The sequence below is a fragment of the Salarias fasciatus genome, chromosome 6 (assembly GCF_902148845.1).
Source record: "Salarias fasciatus chromosome 6, fSalaFa1.1, whole genome shotgun sequence".
Taxonomy (NCBI): domain Eukaryota; kingdom Metazoa; phylum Chordata; class Actinopteri; order Blenniiformes; family Blenniidae; genus Salarias; species Salarias fasciatus.
In genome coordinates this window covers 28573282-28597301 of record NC_043750.1, presented here as the reverse complement: position 1 = coordinate 28597301, position 24020 = coordinate 28573282, and the positions used below count along the sequence as shown (strand labels likewise).

At 41.5% G+C, this 24020-nt stretch overlaps 1 protein-coding gene and 6 non-coding genes across 10 annotated transcripts; 3 read left to right on the top strand and 4 right to left on the bottom strand.

The window, feature by feature from the left end:
- Positions 1 to 2501: 2501 nt before the first annotated feature.
- On the bottom strand, positions 2502 to 8906 carry vps37a (VPS37A subunit of ESCRT-I). Of its 4 annotated transcripts, none has more exons than XM_030094827.1 (12): positions 8452 to 8906; positions 7141 to 7215; positions 6351 to 6468; positions 5109 to 5212; positions 4798 to 5020; positions 4428 to 4498; positions 4169 to 4296; positions 4025 to 4083; positions 3862 to 3930; positions 3120 to 3263; positions 2955 to 3043; positions 2502 to 2877 (listed from the first exon to the last, which is right to left on the bottom strand). In XM_030094827.1, exons 1-11 carry the CDS (start codon positions 8559 to 8561, stop codon positions 2963 to 2965), a joined length of 1182 nt encoding a protein of 393 aa, XP_029950687.1. In that variant the 5' UTR covers positions 8562 to 8906; the 3' UTR covers positions 2502 to 2877; positions 2955 to 2962. The 4 variants fall into 4 exon arrangements, with proteins under 4 accessions (XP_029950687.1, XP_029950685.1, XP_029950688.1 ...); XM_030094825.1 differs by having other exon boundaries at positions 4169 to 4303; positions 4429 to 4498; XM_030094828.1 differs by having other exon boundaries at positions 4798 to 5017.
- A 1607-nt stretch (positions 8907 to 10513) lies between these two features.
- On the top strand, positions 10514 to 10728 carry LOC115391173 (small nucleolar RNA U3). Its single transcript, XR_003931734.1, has one exon. It is a non-coding gene; the product is annotated as a small nucleolar RNA U3 (small nucleolar RNA).
- Positions 10729 to 11665: 937 nt separating this feature from the next.
- Positions 11666 to 11882, bottom strand: LOC115391172 (small nucleolar RNA U3). Its single transcript, XR_003931733.1, has one exon. It is a non-coding gene; the product is annotated as a small nucleolar RNA U3 (small nucleolar RNA).
- Positions 11883 to 12344: 462 nt separating this feature from the next.
- LOC115391166 (small nucleolar RNA U3) lies at positions 12345 to 12562 on the top strand. Its single transcript, XR_003931728.1, has one exon. It is a non-coding gene; the product is annotated as a small nucleolar RNA U3 (small nucleolar RNA).
- Positions 12563 to 19418: 6856 nt separating this feature from the next.
- LOC115391171 (small nucleolar RNA U3) lies at positions 19419 to 19635 on the bottom strand. Its single transcript, XR_003931732.1, has one exon. It is a non-coding gene; the product is annotated as a small nucleolar RNA U3 (small nucleolar RNA).
- Positions 19636 to 20098: 463 nt separating this feature from the next.
- Positions 20099 to 20315, top strand: LOC115391167 (small nucleolar RNA U3). The gene has a single exon (XR_003931729.1). It is a non-coding gene; the product is annotated as a small nucleolar RNA U3 (small nucleolar RNA).
- A 1736-nt stretch (positions 20316 to 22051) lies between these two features.
- On the bottom strand, positions 22052 to 22268 carry LOC115391168 (small nucleolar RNA U3). The gene has a single exon (XR_003931730.1). It is a non-coding gene; the product is annotated as a small nucleolar RNA U3 (small nucleolar RNA).
- Positions 22269 to 24020: the final 1752 nt, after the last annotated feature.

The following is a 24020-nucleotide window of genomic DNA, read 5'->3' as shown; positions in this document are numbered from 1 at the left end:
GGATCGGGACAGCGGCGAGGCCGAGTCCCAGCAGCTCTCTGACGCACTCCGGAATCATTCTCTTCATTTATGTCCGATCAGTCTCGTCTCCTCCTCCTCATCTAGAATTAACTTTTTTTTTTTTTCCTCCTCTGCTGCACCCCATCTCCCAAACCTGTCCCCTCCTCCTGTTTACAACTCCTGCCATCACCCTGCTGTGTGATGCATTACGGGAGTTTCTTACTCTCTCTGAACTTTGAGGAGTTCTAAATTCAGTAGTAGAAACAGTCATTCAACAGTATTTAAGTTTTCATTTTAAAACGTTCTGACTCGTTTCCCATGTTGTCAACAAATTAAAGCAATATTCCTGGACTCAGCTCAGGGATAATGTGCAGATTTTCATTGTTCATTTCATAAAAAAAATCATTCATTTCAATAGCTCTGATCTAAAATCATTTGCAACTTCATAGTCTAAATGTTATAACTTTTAAAACTATCTTATCTATTCAGGGAAAGCTGACGATTTTAAAATACATCAATGATTACTTAGCATCCCACTGGCATTCAAAAGGTTAAAACTGATCATTATTCACTGTTTGACTGGTGTTAAACAAACGAACCTCTACTATTGTTACTTGACATTTGATCAATTCTATATTACACAAGAGGGTGGAGTTTTTTAAATAGTATTCTATTCATATATTGAAAAAACCCAAAGCTGAATACCAACATTTGTTAAGAGACTGAAGAACAAACAAGTGCAAACAGCCAAAACGAAGGTCTGATCTGGATTAAATATGTATCCAAATGGAGAGAAAAGGGTCATAATAAATCCAACATAAAGCTGACTTTATGATCAGAAGGCCGATTTCTCTCATGCAGTCTCTACACTGACACTTGATTTGTATTAATAGTGACTCTGAACTATAAAGGACCGACAAGGTGATTGAACTCCAGAAATATTCGTTTTCTCTTGTTTTATTTCTTTGAAGAACTTTGGACCAGTTATCCACTTTCGTACAGCGAAGACAAAGTTTACTGAACTTTCCGGACTCCTTACTTTTTAGACACACGCGCATCGATGTGGAATATTGTTGCATCATGTGTTGTTCTTTAATGTGTTTATTAACACCTCTGACTGGAAGTCACTTGTGGGTTCATGTGTTATCAGACTTTAATCGGAGGCGTGGGCGCGTCCCCGAGGCCCCCCGACGCCACAGACATGTTTCCGGAGTGTTTATTTCAAATTTATTGCAAAAAATATGCAACAACGTTACTGCAAATCAAAATACTCTACCAGTTTGTAGAGGATTTTATGGAGTGTTTTGTGGGGTTTCTGTCAAACAACACACACAGGATTTATTCTAAATGCTTTATTACTCTAGCAAATTAAATAAGAACTTATAATACAAGGTGGCTGAGTCTTTGATTACAATATAGCCTATTATTAACAATATTTAAATACAGTATCCAATGTCAGAGTTTTAACTGCAGCATTTTACCTAATGATCCTCATCGTTATCCCAAATCTTCCGAGGCTTCGTTTTCATCCAAAACTCATCAAGTTCAAAAGGTGACGGAAAATGGTCGGGCTGTCACAACTTGTGCATGTCAGGACAACGGGGCGCTCAGTGTGGTTGCATCAACACAAACAACTGGTTTCATTTAAATTTAAGGAAAGCATTTCCACGGTTTGAATTTGAACTCCTGTTGATCTATAAAGGAACAGATACGTATAAAAAGGGAATTCATTCAGCTTTTTTCTGCTCCAAAAAAAAAAAAAAAAAAAAATTACCAATAACCGCTAACCATGTTAGCAACTTGTTTACTCGCGACCTTCAACAAGCTGAATATAAATACAGTAAATCTTAAGGCAAACAACAGTCGTTAATTTTTCTGCTATTTGGTTTATGCTCACTTTGAATCAATTGAAGTACAGCAGATGCGTAATTTCGGGGCTGTGAGACTTCCGTCTCCGCAAATTATCAACGTTTATGCAACATTACCGATTTGCAGGCTTCTGGATTTGCTCAGTCAGAAACCCGACAGCCTGATGAAGAATCATCCAGTTTCCACCATTAAAATGCACGTTGAGGTCTGACAGCCCGAGTAAAGGTCTCTCCTGGACACCGACCTGACCTTGCTTCTTGTGTCTTTTGGTAAATCTCAATAATATTTTGATATCTTTCAACCAGGAATGCGATTGATTTCCACTTACATTTTCCGAATGTGCACGGGGAAATTTCTGCACAGTACGAGTGAATACGTGAAAAGAAAGCAAGGACCGGTCTGAGCTCTCACAGGTGGACAGGAGAGACTTTAGCAGGTCACAATCACTTTATAGTGATATCAACTACATGGAAAAAAAAAGGTTGGGAAATACTGTGCTAAAACAAAACTCAGCTTTCTTCCAAATGTGTTCACATCCACAACCACTCTGTATAATTCAGGTGTTGAGTACTCCACTGAATAATGGGACACACGTCCCATTGGAAAAAAAAACCCAAAAACATAACTCTTTGTCATCACCGTCAAGTCAAAACTGGACAAACAGAATGTGCAATAAAATTATCCACAATGTGATCGATCCTTAGTAAGGAGACAATAGAGACGAGTGTCTCCCCCAGTCGCTCATTCTCACAGTTTTGGCCTCATGTGGTGACTTCAAAGGTTTATCCATCTTTTTTTCTGTTGCAATTCAACATCAACAGTACTTTTGTTACTTTTTTTTTTTTATCTGTCAAATCTGGACACAACAGGCTTCTTATTTTACCCCAGGATTTCCGTCGGCATCTCCCTCCTAACCCAAAGTGCCTGCCGTTGATTCAGTGTGCTTGTCTGCCCCGATAATGTCTTTTCCTGTGATATTGGCAGCAGTTGGCTGAAAAAACACCAAACCTGTGGAGTAAAGGTCTGAGGTGAGGAGAAGCAGCGAGACGGAGCAGATCACCAGCGACAGCAAACTGTCACATTACCCTGTGTTCTAATGACTGGTGGGAAACTGTCCGTGTGTGTTGATGGACTGTTGCAACTTCTCCTCTTTGGCCCGTCTGCTGTGGCAGAGCTGCAGAGAAACACAACCAGCATCAGCATCCTGACTCCACACATCCAGAACAGACGCTACACTCCCAACGTCTCACCGTTCTCTTTTCCATGAAGCTGGTCAGGAACTCGTCGATGTCGGTGCGTCCTTCCAGGAAGTTTTCCGCCGTCTCCTCTGACTCCTCCTCTGCCTGGTGGGCTGCGACTTTTAACCGAGCCTGTAGAGTGCTCAGGCTGCAGCTCTGGAGGGGTAAAAACAGCAAAAATGAAAGACTGCAGATTACAGACCACGGACTTGACTGGTCTCCTTCAGTGGCGAGGAGTGAATGCACAGCTTCATCTTTTGTTCCTGGCTCGTCACAGCATCAGCAGTTCAGGCTTTAAGTCTCATGTTCGCTTCCAGACTGCTGAGCAGAGTGATGGGAGTTAACAACTAAAGCTGTGTATCAACTTTGGACGTGACAAAGAGAATAAAAAAAGACCTCTCCAGAAAGGAACAACTGTAGGATGCTGACGAGGGAACAGCATGCGTTATTTGGAGGTTGCATCGGACGAGGGCTGAATTAATTATTAACCTACCCAGATGTGGGACTGACTTTATTTTCCTCAAGTTGAAACTAGGACAATCACACATGGGCTTCCTGGTGCACACAGGTGTTCAAGTGATGGAGGAAATGGATTTAGGATAATTACAACCCACACATCTGTTTGACCGAGATTCAAACCAACAACACGACAAGCTAGTACAATGCATAATTTTACATGAAAAGCATAAAAGTGCAGCAGAAGCCTCAATCAATGGCAATATGCTCATAAATAGGATTCATTGGAGTCATTTACCTCACTGAGCTCATGCTGTCTCTGCATCTTTGTCTCAAAAGCCTGCTTCATCTGAGTCAGCTGTTCGTACTGTTGGCAGACCAAAAGCAAAAAAACTCACGTGAGTAAAACAGACTGTGGCGTGGATTTAACGTGGATGAAAAGAGAAGAGACAATAACTCACTTTATAGAGCATCTCTTGTCTTTTGCCTTCCAGCTGGGGCTCCATCTGAAGGTTTTTCTCTGTGGAAAAGACAAAGCCCTTAAAACATGGTCTTGATGGCAGCCCAGGGAGTTTGGTGAGAGGTGGAACAGGACAGAAACTTACTCGCCATGTCCACGATATTGGTGACCAGCTCTTCTTTGTCAGTGGTGACCTGTTTGAGTTGAGGCAAACTCACAAAGAACTCCAGTAAGACGTCCTCGTTTTCAGACATGTCTGACAGCTGGGTGACGCTGCGGCGAGGCGCAAAGCAAACACAGAGCAGGATGATAAAATCTATTAATCACAAATATGAAACACGTCTTCTTACAAACAAAAACAGGTTTTTATAGTTTAGGGCTTATAGTATAAGGAAGAACTTTACTTCATGTCAGAGAGTTCAGGAAAAGACTCGGGGATCTCAGGCATCTTGTACATGTGTCCATTCAGTCCAGCCTGAAACAAATCAAGACACCAGAACAGTGGAAATTCTGGTAAAAAAAGAGTAAAACTGATGCAGCCTGGCCCTTCATCCAACTTCAACACATTACAGCACTGTCACACTCTTCACATGAAGCCACTTCGCAAAGTAAAAAACTCCCAAGTATTAATTGAGGCATTTCTATGTTATCATCTGTTCATGAGAAACTGATGTGGGATATGAAATGACTTATTTCTTTATCCAAGAAGCAGAGGTGCTCAGTTTTATTCTGTCATGTTAAAATAGCAACAAAGCCAATGGTACATCAATTAACCTGGGAGTCCACGGTGGGTACAGGCAGCGGCAGGTCAGAGATGAGTCCGTAAGGTGCCGGGGCTCGAGGGGGTCCGTGGGCGCCGTCGGCCCCCGGGTGAGGCATGGGCGTGGGAGCTGGGCCCGGGCCAGGAGGCGGCGTCTGACTGGGACCCACATGGCGTGCGCCGTAGTGGAAGGACTGAGCGGGATATGGAGCCATGCCGGATGGCTTGTACATACTGCTGGGAGAAACCACAGGGATGAGTGTGTCAACAGAGGCAGGTCACCTGAACTTCCTGAGAACGTGACGGGCAGTCAGAGGAAACTCACTATGAAAACCCAGCGGGCCCAGCAGACATCAAGGCAGGAGGACTTTTCCAGAACTCGTCCAGCAGACTCTGAATAACTTTCCCCAGATCTGAATGCATCCCAAACTGCAAAACATTCAAATGAAACTTAAAGAATGAACTTGGAAAATTAAAGTAATATGGATTTCATTCAATACTGTTGACCCTGAAAGAAACCCAGTATCCCTGTCATCTGATTCAACAGCTGTTTCATTTAGGATTCCTATTTCCTATTAATGCCAATAATTGATTCATTTTTAAAAATTGCATAGTGAGCTGTAGGATATGTGGATAAATGTCCATGTAGATATTGTCTTAAAAAGCTCAGTAGATTTGATCAAACCTGCTGTTTACATGTGGTGTGGTGTGTTTTTTTTTTTTACTGCATCTCTGTTTTAGCCAGGTATATCTTAAATGTTTATTTACACTACTAAATAATCAGGGTGTCACCTAAATGTCAAGAACATTGCAGTTCTGAAAGCATGAGTAGAATATCTTATTTGGGAGTATGGCACATATATTAAAGGCTGTGTTTGAAAGATCAAACTTAAGATTGACAAACGATCACATATTCCAGGAAAGGATCATGAATACAGAAGGAAAAATAAAGTTTGTTGCACAAAAATGTATGAAACTATAAAGGCTCTAGTCACAGCACCTGGACAAAGATTGCAGAAAAAAGAAAAGCTTTGTTCTGAAAGAATTTGACACATTTATTTCAGCTTCAGTTAAAATATATTCAATTTTATTGACTGTGACACTTCATAATGATCTTTACTTTCAGTTTTGCTTATTGCTACCACGGTTTTTATTCAGCTTTAAAAAAAGTGATGTTGTGGAGGATGAAAGCCCAGAGGCCAGGATCGCTGGAGTCTCAGTGGCGTTTATTGAACTCCAAATCAGCCAAACAGCCATGACATCACCCGGAACCAACACCTTATATCCCCATCAACACCTGGAAGGACAACCCACATTTTCTGTCCTTTCAAAATAAACTCCTTTGTGTGTGACACCTAAAACATAATGTGCACCACAATATATGTCTTAGTAGTCAAACTCGTGTCCCAAATATTCCTTTACCAAGACTGACTTCAAATATTATTGACCAGATCATGAAATACTAACTGATATTTGCTCTTGCCATATCTCAACAACAGTCTGAATGTTTCATTTCACGTAAGTGGGAAGGACGACACACTCTCCTTGACGCTAGATGAATACTCACATTACTGATGAGGGGGCTGGTGATCATGGTGCCATTATTGCTGTCAACTAGATGATGACCCACAGGAGGGTAGACGCTAACCACGGGCTTCTCCTGGGGGAACTGAGGAGGCAGCAGACTGCCAGAGGGAAAAAAACAAACAAAAAAACCCCAGAAAATTAATTTAAGGGACAAAAGACAGATGACGTGACACACAAGCTCATAAATACGAAATTGCATTTTCTAAATTAATGTCTACTGAGGAACGGACGACTGGAGAAAGGACAACCAGACCAGAGACTGATATTTTGAAAGCAATCAATAAACTTTGGTAGACACTAGGTCGAGGCAACAAATTACACACGAGGAGTAGAAAATGAACATAAATGCATGCCACATATCAGAACAGTGTGCTGACTGTATTTCAACACTGTAAACGATGCTCAAGCTTTCAGTCAGAACTCCGTGAAGCATAAAGGTTTCACTCATGAGTCATGCTGTACGACTGATGACTGGCTTCGCTAGTTTAACTCGTTTCTTCTTGAGAAAAATGAACAATACCCGTCTTCTAGAGTAATGCTTTGAGTTTTCACGATGTAACAGTGAAAAATGAGCCTGCAGAAGCCAGTTAGCACGAGGTTATAGATACAGAGCTGATCACTGTCCAGCAGGTGTTGCTGCCCGGAAGGAAAGCTGGTTCTGACCACCACCGCCGTCACCTATGAAGTCAGTTCGGTGATGTGTATGCAAGATGGAGTGCCTGTGATATTTGCTGAAAACCCTGATTACACGTGTCAAAAAGAGTACTCACATGTTAACACTGATGGTGGAGTTGTTGACTGTGAACGGTATTCTGTACTCCACATCTTTCTGGATTTCTGCAAGACTGAGGAGAAACAGGAATGCAGGGATGTTACGACAGTGAGACAAAACAGAGTCAGCTTCATAAGACGAAATATTTATGGAATATTTTTATTTATTGCCAAAACAATTGCTTGAGCCAATAAAGTGTTGAGAAGCAGAAGATGAGCTTAAATGTGACCGCTTGTCTTTTTTGTTTGCTTCTTGTTTTGACTCAGCAGCAAAGTATACAGAAAACTTTGTTTTGAGACCCTTTTAATCAGATTACAGGTATTTCAACACTTATCAGGCTGTTTTAAAGTTTACCAATTTAACAAAAAACAACTCTTGTTCATACATCTGCTTCATGTTATTCAAAAAACAATTTATATTCATGAAGATAATCGGTGTATCTCAAGAAATCCTCACTTCATCCTAAATGACTTCCTCCTGAGGTTTTATTTTTTGAACACTCGCTGCCACGGTAAAAGCACATTATCACAGCATATTAGCTTCAGGAATCACATGAGCTCTCACTCACAAGTGAGGTTACTTCAGCAAAGGTTTATTAGCTGATGATGTTGCTGAAACCTGAAAGTTATCTAACAAGTTACAGATGTTTTAGATAAGTGGATACTTCTAGAGCAAGATCTGTAAAATCTCTACTGCTTGAATGAAGCAGCTTGGGTTTGGTTGAGGATTACAGTAGAAACTGGCTGGACAGTCTGTTGTTTGGTTGATATCAGCCTGGATGCAAACAAGTTGTCAACAGGGTATAGCACAACAACTGGGTGAACAAAGGATTATACTTTAAGCTGCACATCTAAGTAATAAGCTCACCCTTAACCTACGCGCGTGACAAACACTGCAGTTATCACACGACAAGACGAGTGTCCAGTCAGCTACAACCACAGTCCTCAGCCCTAAAAATAGACCCACACAACAGTCTCAGACTGACTCCATTAGCCAGCGGCTGAGCTAACAGCACACTGACGAATCACTTCCAGCTAACTGTCTCCGGGGATGTTTTATTGAGTAATGGAATGAGTCCGCTGAGCTTATTCAAGTTGTCGATGTCGGTAAACTGAAAGTATGAGGCGATATAAAAATCTTAGCAACAAACGATAAGCTAGCAGCTAGCATGACGCTTATCCAGGTGGCTAGCCGAGTAAACACCGGCTGTGTACGAGTCAGTGTGTCCTGCCATAAGGCAGAACCGATGAACGTCTGTGTAAAAATAAGGCGGATGTAGCACCATAGTCGTTTTTTTTTTTCACTTTACCTGGGGTGAGCGGACTTGAGCGACTCGATCTGCCGCTGTCTTTGTTGCTGTAGGCTGTTGAGAGGGGGGAGAGATCCGGAGCCTTTGGACAGGGGGAAGAGCCAGTTCATTCTCACCCGGCGACACCGCGGACTGACAGAGTACAAAGGCCGGCCACACACCAGGGAGAACGTGGAGGAAAAGCGAGCATGAGCGGCGCTCGGTGTGGAGATTTGCGGGGCTAACCTCCTGTTAGCGGGCTTACTGAACACTCGGCTTGTTGTCCACACGAGGCTGACTCTGTAGCTACGTTACGAAGTCGGATGGCATATCCTTAAGCGTCGGATTAAATGTCAGTTCCGTTTTTTATTTCGGGGAGTCTGTGTGTAATCTCAACCCCGTCATTAATATTACTGAGGCGAGTCCACGAAGGAAAACAACCCAGGCTAATAACAGCTTGATCAACTTATTGACGTGTTACGTCACGCAACAAGTCCACGTCAAACGCAACTTCCGCTTTCCGCGTTTCTTCACGATAAAATATGGTATAAATATATATATATATATATATATATATATCTATATATATATATATATATATATATATATATATATATATATATATATTTAAAAATACTACTTGATATAAAATGCATTAAATTACGGTACTTTAAAAAGTATTTAAAGTATATTTAAAATTTGGGCCAACAGGATATACAATCAGTCAACTGAAATCACACACCAAACACACAAGGATGATAAACATGTCCAAAATGATTACATCCACAATAATAAAAATGACTTTCGTTAATTATGACGACTTTCGAAGAATTGGAAAATTTGTCTGCTCTACATTTCACAGTCTATGGAATGTTTGGAGACCCTTCTATGTGGAGTTTCAATGTTCTTGCTGTGCTTGGATTGCCTCAAGATGCACCTTTTTTTATCCCACAGTTCAAAAACCTGCATCAGGTTGATTGGAGACTCTAGTGCTCTGAAATTTGTCATTGGTAATGGCCCTTGGCTTCCGTGTTGAGCAATGACATTGAAAACAAGTTAACAGTTGTGATACGATCATGCTATGAATAGAGTAAAGGTTTTATGTCATCTTTTTTATATCCATTCATCTTCTTTCTCACTCAGTCCACTCTGAAATATATATTCAACTTAATATTTAACACCATGTTAAAAATGAATTGTTGCAGTAACACTGGTAGTTTCCTATGTTAATCCCCCTGAGCAGAAAAAAAGTCCCAAACACACACACACACACACACACACACACACACACACACACACACACACACACACACACACACACACAACCAGCATATACAAGTATTCACATTCACTTTTGACTTGACTCTGAAAGGAATATCACAACTCAAGAGAGTTCATATCCCAATGTTATGCTGACATTCACATAACAGTATGATGGCATCAGAAACAAGAGGGACATGTGGAATGTCATCTGACTGAGCTGGTCACACATCAGTTGTGCTTAATGAGCACTGACTTACAGTAATCAGACTAAGGAGGAGAACTCTGGGACTTTCTCTTTCTGTTTCTTTATTAATGTCTTCTTCTCTGTGTGTGTCTATCGCGCATTGCTTTTAATGCTGCCACTTTGACCAGGCCAGGTTTATAAAAGAGATCATCTGATCTCAGTCAACTATCTGCCGAAATAAAGTAAAAAAAAATAAAGAGGTTATGAGTCCCACAAATGCACGTCCTAGTTCACTCAGAATGATCTGAAACACACTTGCAGTCAGATGGTCACTGACCTTCAAATACTGCAGCAAAATAGGCATTCCATTTTTAGTAAGTTTGTACTGGGGTACATCACTCTCCATTCTGCGTGTCTGAGCTTTTCACAAGTATTAATATTTTTCGTCATGAGGTAAGTAGTTCAACGAGCAGCGTAGATGGACAGCAGGACCAATTACCTATGTGGAGTTGGATGTTCGTTTGATTTGTTGTGTATGATAGGGAAGATGTTTCTATAGTTGGTGTTGTTCTGACAGACCAGTGATGTGAAAGACTATACCACTCAAGGCCACTGCTGCTTGAACTGACAAGATTTAAGACTATACTTTCAGGATCATTCTATAGTTCTTGACTTGAGAAATGTGTTTCTAAAGTGTTTGGTCTCGCTACCCACGATGATGAGATGTGATATTCCCTTCTGAGCATGAAGCGCTCAGGGAGTAATGATTCAGTTCATATGCTCTCTGTTCTTGATGACTGTTCTTTGCTCTTCTGACAGAGCAATGAGGGAGGGGATATAATCAGAGTGGTGTTGTAAGTTTGTCTAATATCAATTTTCTCTGAAGATTTAAGAGAGTTGTATGATACTGGAAATACATTAATTCAGAAAGGTAAGTGATCCTAAAATGAATGCCAAATTTTTGAAGGAGAAGTTTGGTTTAAACAGTTTTCACGTTGTTTATAGAACGAAGTAGAACAATATACTCACCCAGAAGGGTTTTCTGATCCAATAAGTGGTTTGGGAGAAATTTAGATCCAGAGTTAAGCTGCAGACATCCGTATACTGTTAGCCAATGGGGCATGTGTGGCGCTGGCTCCCAAAACGGCTTTAATCGTCCAAAAACTCTTTAGTTATATTTCCTCATGGTCCGCTCACGCCACTCCTCCATGACAGCCCGGTGTCGCAAAATACATGCTGTTGCGGTTTTACAGATCTCTGAAGTGAATACGGCGATTTTAAATGTAAACTGAAGTACATTCACCAAGAGACACAGTAAGTGGCGCTGTGCACCTAAGTGTTGGTTGCCACCTGCTCCAAAGAAGAAGAAAATCTCTGAACTGCAAACATCTTCTTCTTCTTCTTTGGAGCGGGGTGGCGACCAACAACTTACGTGCACAGTAGTAGACGAAAGGGCCATAAACCAAATGAAGCTGGGGTCCACATAATCTTAACAGCAAGTGTGGTGAACATTTTTAGACTTTGCCCTCTAGCATGTTGTTTTTACGCGAGTCTCTATGATGTGTTTTACCGAATTTTATAAAAACAAAAAAATGACAATATGACAATCACAATGCAATATAACATTTAAACGTTCTTGAAATGCTGTTCACGTGTGTGTGTTTAACTCCTAACATTTGCCACTTGTACAGCAGACCACCTGTATTAATAACACAACTGTGCTTTCAATGGCGCCAATAACATATCAATCTATTGCCCTGTATTATTCATATTTGACAGGACTGTGCTACCACTCTGATCATACTCCCTCCCTCAATGCTCAACAAAGAAAGCAAAGAACAGTCATCAATGACAGAGAGCATATGAATTGAATCATTACTTTCTGCCCGCTTCGCGCTCAGAAGGGAATATCACGACTCATCATCGTGGGTAGCGAGACCAAACACTTTAGAAACACATTTCTCAAGTCAAGAACTATAGAAATGATCCCTGAAAGTATAGTCTTAACTTTCTCTCGTTCATGGAGGGGAAGGAATCCCCGGACAGTCCACTTCAATAACGGTTCAACGCACTATTAACTCACATTCAAATAAATCCAGAGAAACAACAAATCATAACCACATTACACAATATTATGATGTATGTGCTGGTTAGTTCAAAAATTATTTATTTGATATTCACAATTCTCCTTAAGGGAACCCAGAATGCTTTGCAGCATTCACAGCTCCCCACAAACCATTTCTTTTTAAAGTTTCATTAAAAGCATACTTTGCTCTGCTCATGTTCAGATCATGTTCACATTAATTTTGCTTAGAACATCATGAGATACCGCATTGTTAGAGCTCATAACAATATAAAAAAATTGGCCAACGGAGATGTTTCTATAGTTTGTGTTGTTGCTGTGAAATACCAATGATGGAAAGGACCGTCCCATTCAAGGCCACTGCTGTTTGGACTGACGGAAGTTAAGACTATACTTTCAGGGATCATTTCTATAGTTTTTGACTTGAGAAATGTGTTTCTAAAGTGTTTGGTCTCGCTACCCACGATGATGAGATGTGATATTCCCTTCTGAGCGTGAAGCAGGCAGAGAGTAATGATTCAGTTCATATGCTCTCTGTCATTGATGATCGTTCTTTGCTTCTCTTGTGAAGCATCTGAGGGAGGGAATATGTTCAGAGTGGTAGCACAATGCTTTTAAATGTTAATAGCATAGAAAGATTATCAGAGTGGCTGCACATTCAGTCACTCAAACAGTTGCTGAAAGTGATTTGCGAAATCGGTCTCCAAAGAAAATGTCTTTAGTTTCGTTCAAACATTTGAAGGCCAGTGACCATGTGTTTTTAAATGTTTTTTAGTCATTCTGGAACACAGTTTAGAATAGTTTGTGTATTTCAGTGGAAAGTGTGACTTTGAGCATGTTGAAGGAAGTATCAGTGACACAAGAAGAAACCTGTGAGACACTCAGTACGTTTACATGCAGCCAATAACCCTTTTCAAACCCTTTTCAAACTCGAATGTTGGCAATAACCCAATTGCGCGTGGCGATGTAAACACCCACCAAAACCCGGAAAAGCTCATTTTCGAGATTTGTAAAACCCGATAAAGACCGCTGGGTTGCTCCTTTTCAAACTCAAATGTGCCGCCGTGTAAACAGATATCGAGTTAAGGGACATTGCTTTTGGTTCTGTGCATGCTCCCATCTGCAATGAATCATGTCTTTGAGTCCAGCAACAAGTAGGGGCGAAACTCACCACACTTTTGTCCGTGTGAGGCTTCCGTAACGCACGATATGAACTGTTATTCTGAGCGCGCGCATCAAATCAAATCAAATCAAATCAAACTTTATTTGTATAGCACTTTTTCATATTTATAAAAACAACGCAAAGTGCTGAACAGTAAAAACAGTCATAAAAACAAAAGAATAAAAACTGCACCATCAATAAATATACACCACACACACACACACTCTGAATTATTTGCATACAGCAGAGGAGACATGGCATGGCACTAAGCATCATGGGAAAACACTACCAGTGGGGCCGTTCACACCAGGAGAAGGTGTAGGTCAATAATATTGGTGCCCCAGCGCTCGACCCCCAACCCTGCCAGACCAAGGGGACCCCACACACTGAAGTGTGGAGACCCCCAGGCCAGTCAGGACCAGAGGACTCGAGCGCAGTGACCCCAGCAGAGGACCAGGACCAACTCCCGGTGTGAAGGACCCTCCTCAGGAAACACTGGAGTTAAAACAGCTAAAGACATAATACAAAGTTAATAGTAAGATAAGATTATAAAGTAAAAAATTAAAATAAATTAGAAGTACATAATAAAAATAGAATGAATAAATAGGATAAATAGATTAAAATGAAAATGATAATAAAAAATAAAAATGATGGAGATAAGAACTATAAAGGTTAATTTAAAAGCCAGATTAAAAAGGGTGGTTTTTTAACCTCTCTTTAAAAATATCAGTCTCTGCGTCCTGAGGTTCTCTGGCAGGCTGTTCCACAGGCGGGGGCCGTAATGGCTGAAAGTCGCCTCGCTATGCGTCTTGGTTCTAGCTTTAGGAACACACAATAAGGCACTGCCAGAGGACCTCAGGGCCCGCGAGGGTCAATACGGTAAAAACAGATCAGCTAAATAAGAAGGCGCAAGGCCATTAAGACATTTAAAAACTAATAAGAGAACTTTAAAGGGGCTGTATCACGCTTTTTTAGCTAGTCCAAACTCTAGAAATGGCATTAACATGGTTATAGTTTATTTTTGGCGCTAAGGAAAAGTCATTTGTGTGAAATAAAGATTTTCTGGGGCTAATTCTGAAACCCGGAAGAGAAAACGCTCTGTTTCACTGAAATCCCGCCTCTCCCCCTGTGGACTTTGACTGACAGCGTACTTCAGCCAATCAGCACTTCAAAACAAATACGCTAGCTAGCTTTAGCTCTTTAGCTCTAGCTTCTCTACACAAAGACACGTGAAAACATCTTTTCCTGTTAGAAACTCACCAAGCGCAGACCCTTCAGACTCTTGCTCCTGCTTGATTGTTGCTTTCAGACGATGGTTAAAGTTTATTTCCGTAATCGGAGTTACAAAAAGCAGGAACGCTGATTGCCGAGGGCCTGCGGGAGGGGGGGCTCAGGGGAGCCATCTTCACCGTGTGACGTCAACGTGGGAAACAGAGCGTTTTCATGGGTGCGGGAGGGGCTGCCTCTCTGAGCAGCACAAACACGAGGAAAGCTCAAACACGCAGGCACGAAGGAAAAAAAAGGCTTTGGGGGTGTTTTTGGTGAGTACATAACTATATAACAAGGTTAAAACATACAAAAAGTGATACATGATACAGCCCCTTTAAAATCGATCCTGAAGCGGACAGGGAGCCAATGCAGCGACTGTAAAACCGGTGTAATGTGGGGCCGCCCCCTGGTCCTTGTCAGCACGCGTCTGGCTGAGTTTTGTAATAGCTGTAGGTTTGAAATATTCTTTTGGGAAGACCAGAGAACAAGGCATTACAGTAGTCTAATCTACAGGAGATAAAAGCATGCATGAGCACCTCTGTACTGGCCTGAGAGAGAAACGGGCGGACTCTGGCTATATTCTTAAGATGATCAAATCCAATCTTAGTTATGTTTTTAATGTGTGGAATGAAACTTAGCTCAGAGTCAAAAATCACGCCCAGGTTCTTAACTGATTGTGCTGGTTTAAAATCTAATAATTTGGGTAAAATTTTCTCTCTCTGACCTTCGGGACCGATGACTAAAACCTCAGTTTTGTCCTGGTTGAGCTGTAGGAAATTCACTGCCATCCATGACTTGATGTCTGAAATACAGTTAAAAAGGGTTTCTATTGGCCCTGTGCAATCAGGGGACACGGCGATGTACAGCTGAGTATCGTCAGCGTAACTATGGAAACGGATGACGTCCCCAAGTGGAAGCATATAGAGATTAAAAAGTATGGGACCTAAAATTGAACCTTGGGGAACCCCACACCTTATTTCATGGGTTCCTGAGGATCAAATATCCATACTTACATAAAAACATCGATCTGTGAGATAAGAACTGAACCAGTTAAGAACGGTACCAGAGAGGCCCACCAGGTGACTCAATCTGTTTATTAAAATGTGATGGTCTACTGTGTCGAAGGCGGCACTTAGGTCCAGCAGAACCAACACAGTGAGTTTTTTATTATCTAAATATCATTTAAAATCTTTAAAAGGGCCGTCTCGGTACTGTGGTTCACTCTAAAACCAGACTGATGTCTTTCTAAAATGTTATTGATCATTAAAAAGTCATTGACTTGGTTAAAAATCAGTCTTTCTAAAACTTTACTGAAAAATGGTTAAGTTGGATACTAGTCTGTAGTTATTAAGAACATTGGGGTCTAAATTGCTCTTCTTCAGAAGGGGCTTCACCACTGCCGTTTTAAAGGCAGTGGGGAAGACACCCGTCTGAAGAGAGCAATTCATGATATTTAAAATCCGTTCCTCAAGGAATCCATAAAGTGATTTAAAAAGTGGTGTGGAGATAGGATCTAAAAGGCAGGTTGTTGATTTTACTTGGTAGAAAACTCGACCAAGAGTCCTCGCGTCAACCAGGTCAAAACTGTCCAGTGTTTCCTCAGGCATAGACAATGGTTCAGCAGTATTCACTGATAAACCTGTTGGGGTAAAAGACTAGACCTGACGTCCATAATTTTAGTTCTGAAGTGGTCTGCAAAGTCTTCACAGGGAGTGTCTTTCGGCACCTTAAAAGCTTTGTTAAAATTAGTGCCAGTTAAAATGTTGAAGGTGGAGAAGAGGAACCGGGGGTTGTCTTTATTGTCTGAAATAAGTTGAGAGAAGTGGGAAGTTCGGGCCTGTTTAACTGCATTATTGTAAATTTGAGTTGTTGACGTAGAATCTTGTGATGTACAGTCAACTTGGATTTCCTCCACCTTCTTTCAGCACTCCTGCATTTTCGTTCAGTGTGATGATTTTATCAATCTTCCTCCACGGGGGTTTGGAATGGCCCTTGATTGTTCGCACATCGCACATGCTTCCTTCTGAAAGTTGGCGATTTGTATGGCCTGCAGAAAAATCATGTACAACAGAACAACCGTTCTGTCTGCGTTCTGTCTACAGAACAGAATCACCGCAGCACTGTCTGCCTCTGCAGTCCAGTGGAGGAGGTTGCCAGGTCTGTCGATCTAGCCAGTAAAAAAAATCTGAAACTCGTAGAAAGCAGCCCAAACCTCCATCTCAGTTGAAAATGCACGTTAAAACCGTATTTGTACGACACAAAAACACGTCATAAACACATAATCATTTAATCAACCCATCCAACGTGTTCAAAAAAGAAGCTTGCTTTGGCGGAAACCCCACCCAATCTGGCAACACAAAGCCGCTCCGGTCAGAGCTGTTTTGTTTTGAGAACAGCATGACGTGCGCCGTGGTTTGGAAAGGGATATCCCGATTGAATGCGCTGACTTGTAAACGGGGTAACTCTCTGTCTGTTAAAGCCAGGGTAGACGATGTTGTCCAAAAGCACATTTAGTCATACTGAGTGATATGCTCCTTGCCCTCTGGGAGAAGTCAATACATTATGTGGACGGAAAAGGGTGCGGAAAAAAATCTGACAACTGTAGCGGCCAAAGGACAGTAAAAACTCCGACCAATCGGAAGGCGCGGACCGCTCTTCAGGAACCAATCAAATCCCTTCGCCGTTCTACCAGCCCCTGCGCGTACATTTCAATGGCGTGCACTGGCCCTGGTTCAGTGCGCGCGCGCGTTGCCAAGGCGCTCTCGCCGCTCGCGTGAAAAATAGAAGGAAGCGGAGCGGGCGCGCTGCGCTCCTATGCGCGTTGTGTGCGGGCAGTCAGAAAGGTTAATAACACTGGAGGTGATCACAAACTCTGTGCGAGTGGCGCTCCCGCGTGCGCGCACGCGGTGCTTCCGCGTCCAGTGCGTTCGCTGCCAACGGGAGCTCCTCCAATGGGGTGGGAGCTGGGCGGAGCCTTGGGAGATGCTACATTCGTGCTACATGCTAGTTTTCCAAGATCGTCGACCCTAGCTTTACAGCATGTAAACGGGATTTTCCTAATGTTTCAGAAACCCAGATATTGACCTGAACCTGAATTTTAGCTGCATGTAAACGTAGTCACTGAGTCATTCTATCCAAGCAGTTCACACATGGCTGAACTTCCATTTGTTCTACTGCGCCATCAAGTGGACCATGAGTATAAAGCAGGTGGTGATTCAAACTAGGGGTGTGCGATATGACGATATAAGATCGTTACGGATATTATAACGTCGGAATGATCTCATAAATCCAGAAAGATTGTTAAACCGTCTATAGGGCACGTTCTCCTCGTTGTTTTTCACCTATATAATATTTTTTGGAGTGATGATGTTACCTGAAAGCTTCAGATAATATCAACTAAATATTCCCTCTCGTGCAGTTATCCACATACATAATAGATACATGCGGAGCAACATTAACCGATGATTAAAAAAAAAACAAAAAAAAAACACGCAGCCACAGCCGTGCTGCGTTCGGGACGCAAAGGCAGCTACAAGGAGCGGAGCGCTGTGGAGCTTTTCTGACTGGAGCTACTGCTGGGTGGAGGCTGTGTCAGGCAAAGCTGGTTTACAACAGCAGTACGGGATCTACAAGAGATCAGCCACCATAGAAACACCCCGAAAAGCTGGAGGGAGAGATGCTGAAGCTATCACCGATGCTAATGCTAGCTAGCGAGCTACCGCTAGCAGTTCACAAGCTAGCATGAGGGATTTTAGATACAACAAATCATAGAAATGTGAAAAGACACTTAGTGAACATAACATCAAGTTAACAGCTGAAATGGCCCTTTTGTCTAATAACTAGTGGAATGTCTTTGATTTAATGGGATAGAGCCCTCTAGTGGTCATATAGCGCAACTATTAAAACTTTATCCCATTAAACTGTGCTAAAAAGCTATTTGATGTATTTAGTTTTTTGTGTTACAAAGTGTACTTTATTGTTCATTGTCTTTTACCTCATTTTAAAAGGAGATAAAAGCTTAGATCTCTGAACAAAAATTGTTCTCAAGCAGCTGTGTTATTTACTCAGGTTATAGATATTAAAGTTAAATTGTTTTTGTTCTAAATGTTGCCCTTTAAGAGGTAACAAGCTAAGTTTGCATTTTTATTGACCCTTTTTAATAATCTATTTGGTGTGTTTAGTTTTTTGTGTTACAAAAGTGCACTCTATTGCTGTTCATTACTTTTTATGCTTGTGTTCATTGCACATTTTGATTAGAAAAAAACCTGTACTATTAAATTAAAGCCAGTTTCTTTAGCTTAAATTGTCTTTTTTTTCTTTTAGGGTTTTACATGTTTAAATACATTTTATACATTTATATGTTTAACATTGGGGGAAAAATGGTCAACCTTGCAAATTAGTCTAGAAAAATCAATATAAAAAAAGAATCGTGATAAAATTGTGATCGTGATATTAATTTAAAAAATTGTGATATGACATTTTTGCCATATCGCCCACCCCTAATTCAACAACAACGTTACTTCACTAAAAGCTCTGACAAACTGTGCTTACTAACCAAAATGTGCTTGTGTACCTTGTGTTTACGGGTAGTTATTCTTTATTTCAGGGCAGCAACTTTTCAACAGTGATTTGGCTTCAGGTGGTTCTTTATTTTTTGTGAGATTATTACACCAGCTTTAAAAAAAAAAAATCCTTTCACAGGTCCAAATGAAGCTGGGCTCGGACATAATCTTAACCAGCAAGTGTCGGTGAACATTTTCAGACTTTGCGCCATAGCATGCTGTTTTTTTATGCGAGTCTCTATGATGCGTTTTACCGAATTTTTTAAAAGCATATATAGAAATATGACGTCACTCACAATGCAACATAACTTTCATACGTTCTGAATTGTAGATCGTGTGTGCATGTGCCTATTGATACGCTCAAACAGCAGAGTATCAGTACTGGCATCTCAACTTCATCTACATACCGCTTTCTGCTACTAACCAAACAAGTAGTAATCATTTTTGATTTGACACAAATGTGCTACCACTCTAATCATATTCCCTCCCTCAATGCTCCACGAGAGAAGCAAAGAACGGTCATCAATGACAGAGAGCGTATGAATTGAATCATTACTTTCTGCCCGCATCGCGCTCAGAAGGGAATATCACAACTCATCATCGTGGGTAGCGAGACCAAACAATTTAGAAACACATTTCTCAAGTCAAGAACTATAGAAATGATCCCTGAAAGTATAGTCTTAACTTTCTCTTGTTCACGGAGGGGAGGGCATCCCCAGAACAGTCCACTTCAATAACGGTTCAACGCACTATTAACTCACATTCAAATAAATCCAGAGAAACAATAAATCATAACCACATTACACAATATTATGATGTATGTGCTGGTTAGTTCAAAAACGATGTATTTGATATTCACGATTCTCCTTAAGGGAACCCAGAATGCTTTGCAGCATTCACAGCTCCCCACAAACCATTTCTTTTTAAAGTTTCATTAAAAGCATACTTTGCTCTGCTCATGTTCAGATCATGTTCACATTAATTTTGCTTAGAACATCATGAGATACCGCATTGTTAGAGCTCATAACAATATTAAAAAAATGGCCAATGGAGATGTTTCTATAGTTTGTGTTGTTGCTGTGAAATACCAATGATTGAAAGGACCGTCCCATTCAAGGCCACTGCTGTTTGGACTGAAGGAAGTCAAGACTATACTTTCAGGGATCATTTCTATAGTTTTTGACTTGAGAAATGTGTTTCTAAAGTGTTTGGTCTCGCTACCCACGATGATGAGATGTGATATTCCCTTCTGAGCGTGAAGCAGGCAGAGAGTAATGATTCAGTTCATATGCTCTCTGTCATTGATGACCGTTCTTTGCTTCTCTTGTGAAGCATTGAGGGAGGGAATATGTTCAGAGTGGTAGCACAACGCTTTTAAATGTTAATAGCATGGAAAGATTATCAGAGTGGCTGCACATTCAGTCACTGAAACAATTACTAAAAGTGATTTGCGACATTGGTCTCAAAGAAAATGTCATGTTCAATTTTGTTCAAACATTTGAAGGCCAGTGACCGTGTGTTTTGAAATGTTTGTAATGCTACGTTCACACCGAACGCGTCGCGGGCGTCGTCGACGCTCGGGACGCCTCGAAGCTGACGCTTGTGACGCTTTTAAACACGACGCTTGACACCGGGTGGTCACAAAGCTCGCGACGCTCGCAACGCTCTTGATGCACGCAGTTAATTGGCGCTGGAGGCTGATTGCTGTTTCCAGCTATGGCGGATCGCATCAGGAGAGCGGCTTGGCTTATTTGTTAAATAAAGCTAGGCCGCGTCGTCGTCGGAAAAGTCGCTATTGGCTGGTCTGCTCCTCTCTTGCTCTGCCTGCAGCGGGGACGCTGCTGAGACTGACCGCTTGTGAGAGCTTTGGGACGGGGGAGGGGCTCACGCAGCACCCGCTGCTCATTGCCGACAGCAACGAGACGTCCTGTCACGTCTCCAGAGCACCAGAGAAGGTTGCTAGATTTGTCGCTAGTTGCTTTTGACAAAAAACCGTCGCCAAGAGGCTTTGGAAAGTCGCCAGATTTAGCGAGAAAGTCGTCAAGTTAGCAACACTGGCTGGCCCGCATCGGTGCTCGGATCACTCGTAGTGACGTAGCACCGGAGGGATCGTCTCTGATTGGTTGACGCTCAGCGGCAGCGCGTCGAAAGTTCAGTTTTCCCAACTCTCAAAAAGCGACGCTCACGACGCTCCTGACGCCGGAGACGAGCGTCGTGGGCGTCGACGCTCGAAACGCTGGAAAAGCGACGCTCCATGGACGCTCCTGATGCGCCGCCCCGCCGCCCGCCGCTCCACGACGCTCGTCCACCATCGACTTTGCATAGAAAAGCGACGCTCACGACGCCCGCGACGCTTTCGGTGTGAACGTAGCATTAGTCATTCTGGAACACAGTTCAGCATAGTTTGTGTATTTCAGTGGCAACTGTGACTTTGAGCATGTTGAAGGAAGTATCAGTGGCACAAGAAGAAACCTGTGAAACACTGAGTCATTCTATCCAAGCAGTTGACACATGGCTGAACTTCCATTTGTTCTACTGCGCCATCAAGTGGACCAAGAATATAAAGCAGGTGGTGATTCAAACAACAACGTTACTTCACTAAAAGCTCTGACAAATTGTGCTTACTAACCAAAATGTGCTTGTGTACCTTGTGTTTACGGGTGCATTTTTTTCTTTATTTCAGGGCAGCAACTTTTCAACAGTGATTTGGCTTCAGATGGTTTCTTTATTTGTTTGTGAGGTTATTTCACCAGCTTTAAAAAAAAAATCCTTTCACAGGCCACAAACGAAGCTGGGCTCGGACATAATCTTAACAGCAAGTGTCGGTGAACATTTTCAGACTTTGCGCCGTAGCATGCTGTTTTTTATGCGAGTCTCTATGATGCGTTTTACCGAATTTTTTAAAAGCATATATAGGAATATGACGTCACTCACAATGCAACATAACATTCATACGTTCTTGAATTGCAGATCGTGTGTGCATGTGCCTATTGATACGCTCAAACAGCGGAGTGTCAGTACTGGCATCTCAACTACATACCGCTTTCTGCTACTCACCGAATAAGTACTAATCATATTTGATTTGACACCGTTGTGCTACCACTCTGATCATATTCCCTCCCTCAATGCTCCACGAGGGAAGCAAAGAACGGTCATCAATGACAGGAAGCGTATGAACTGAATCATTACTTTCTGCCCGCTTCGCGCTCAGAAGGGAATATCACGACTCATCATCGTGGGTAGCGAGACCAAACACTTTAGAAACACATTTCTCAAGTCAAGAACTATAGAAATGATCCCTGAAAGTATAGTCTTAACATTCTTTCGTTCACGGAGGGGAGGGCATCCCCAGAACAGTCCACTTCAATAACGGTTCAACGCACTATTAACTGACACTCAAATAAATCCAGAGAAACAGCAAACCCTGACCACATTCCACAATATCATGATTTATGTCCTCGTAAGTTCAAAAACGATTTATTTGATATTCACGATTCTCCTTTAGTGAACCCAGAATGCTTTGCGCCAGCGACAGCTCCCCACAAACCACTTCTGTCTAAATTTTCATTAAAAGGAACAATACGAAGAACTTCGTTCAAAGATTCAGAATAGCGCGTGAAATGAAGAAAACCTTTAAATGCATTGGATAATGGAGAGTGTAATCGATTTATGAAAAAAATCGTATTTATAAGGAAGAAATGCAGAACGGTGCGTCGCTTTTCACGTCACTGACGGACACAGGGGAAATACTAAAAGGTTCCGGGAAAATATCGATCCGATCACAGCGGACCCGACTAATTTCTATAACTCTATTTAAAATCTCCACTCATATTAAAATAGTACCTAGCACCATAGTAAAAGACCCATCTCAATATGCCAAACGTAACTCAGCCACGATCCCACCGTGATGCTTTTCGGAAGCGGTCACCTCAGAGTTCCTGGATTACCGTAAAATCGGTGACACGTCGCACCTCAAATAGCATCGTGTCCCGCACGTGGCAAGATGGACTGAATTACCGTAATGACCAAACCATGATTGATAATGTTCGAGAAACATCGACAGCATCACGTGCCTGCAATTTTCACAATGCCAATATATTCCCTCTTTAAATAATGTATATATTTACCGACGGTACAAGAAGCAGTTGCATTCTAAAGGAATGAAACACCACAAACACAATTATGATGTATATCCACTTCACAACTAATGAAGGCGACTTTAACAAACTCTATCTTCTACAAGCTGCATCTCTAACTTTAAAACTCGATAAACTACCAGTGAAAACAACAAATTAATAGTTTGAAACCACATTTAGGTTATCCCCTTAAAAAGACATTGGCTATCGTGTTGAGCAGCTAAGCTATTAATTAATTTCACCCACAGGGCTGCAAATGTCCTCAAGCCTCTCTTACTGTTGATTTTCTGTTCTTAAAACTGCTATGCCAACTTTCTTAAAGAAGCTTACCGTGACAGCTGGTCTGTAATTGAGATAATATTGCATTCGACGAAAAACAAAATGCATGGAAAAAGTGAGCGACTTCCGTGAGCATGCGCAGTAACGTCCACGTGCTTTTTGAAATAGTTTATTCATGCACATAAAATTGTTCACTGATAAGAGAAATGCATGATTATTGCAAACATATTTGTAATTTACAATGTACAACAACAATGGCAGGCTTTAAACAATCTTTCCTCTCTTCAATATCCATATTTAGATAATCTGTCCTTCAAGATCTTTAAAGTCCAGTATGTGCTATTAGGGCTATCAATAAAAATAATCTAAAAAATGTATATATATTTTCAGTTTTCTAACAGCTGCACATGGTTAATCAGATTGCTGAAAATCAAGACAGCTTTGTGGATATATGAAAAACATCCATCCTGGTCAAACACATAAGCCGAACTGACTGCTGGGGAGAGATTATACAGCATTTATATTAAAGCAATAATGTTTTCTTGTTGCATTCAAAAGCAAGTGGCTGAGTAGGACCAAACACAGGTGTAAAGGCAAAACACAAAAACTGGAATAATTCAAACATGGAAACAGGGAAAGTCTGAATTCACAC

What these genes read in the sequence shown, in the direction of transcription:
- vps37a (XM_030094825.1), bottom strand. Translation starts at nt 8,561, where the DNA reads ATGAACTGGCTCTTCCCCCTGTCCAAAGGCTCCGGATCTCTCCCCCCT. An exon ending in GGGCCCGCTGGGTTTTCATA is followed by an intron (nt 5,021 to 5,108) that starts GTGAGTTTCCTC and finishes GGTTTCTCCCAG; the next exon opens with CAGTATGTACAAGCCATCCG. An exon ending in GCTTCATGGAAAAGAGAACG is followed by an intron (nt 3,044 to 3,119) that starts GTGAGACGTTGG and finishes GTTTCTCTGCAG; the next exon opens with CTCTGCCACAGCAGACGGGC.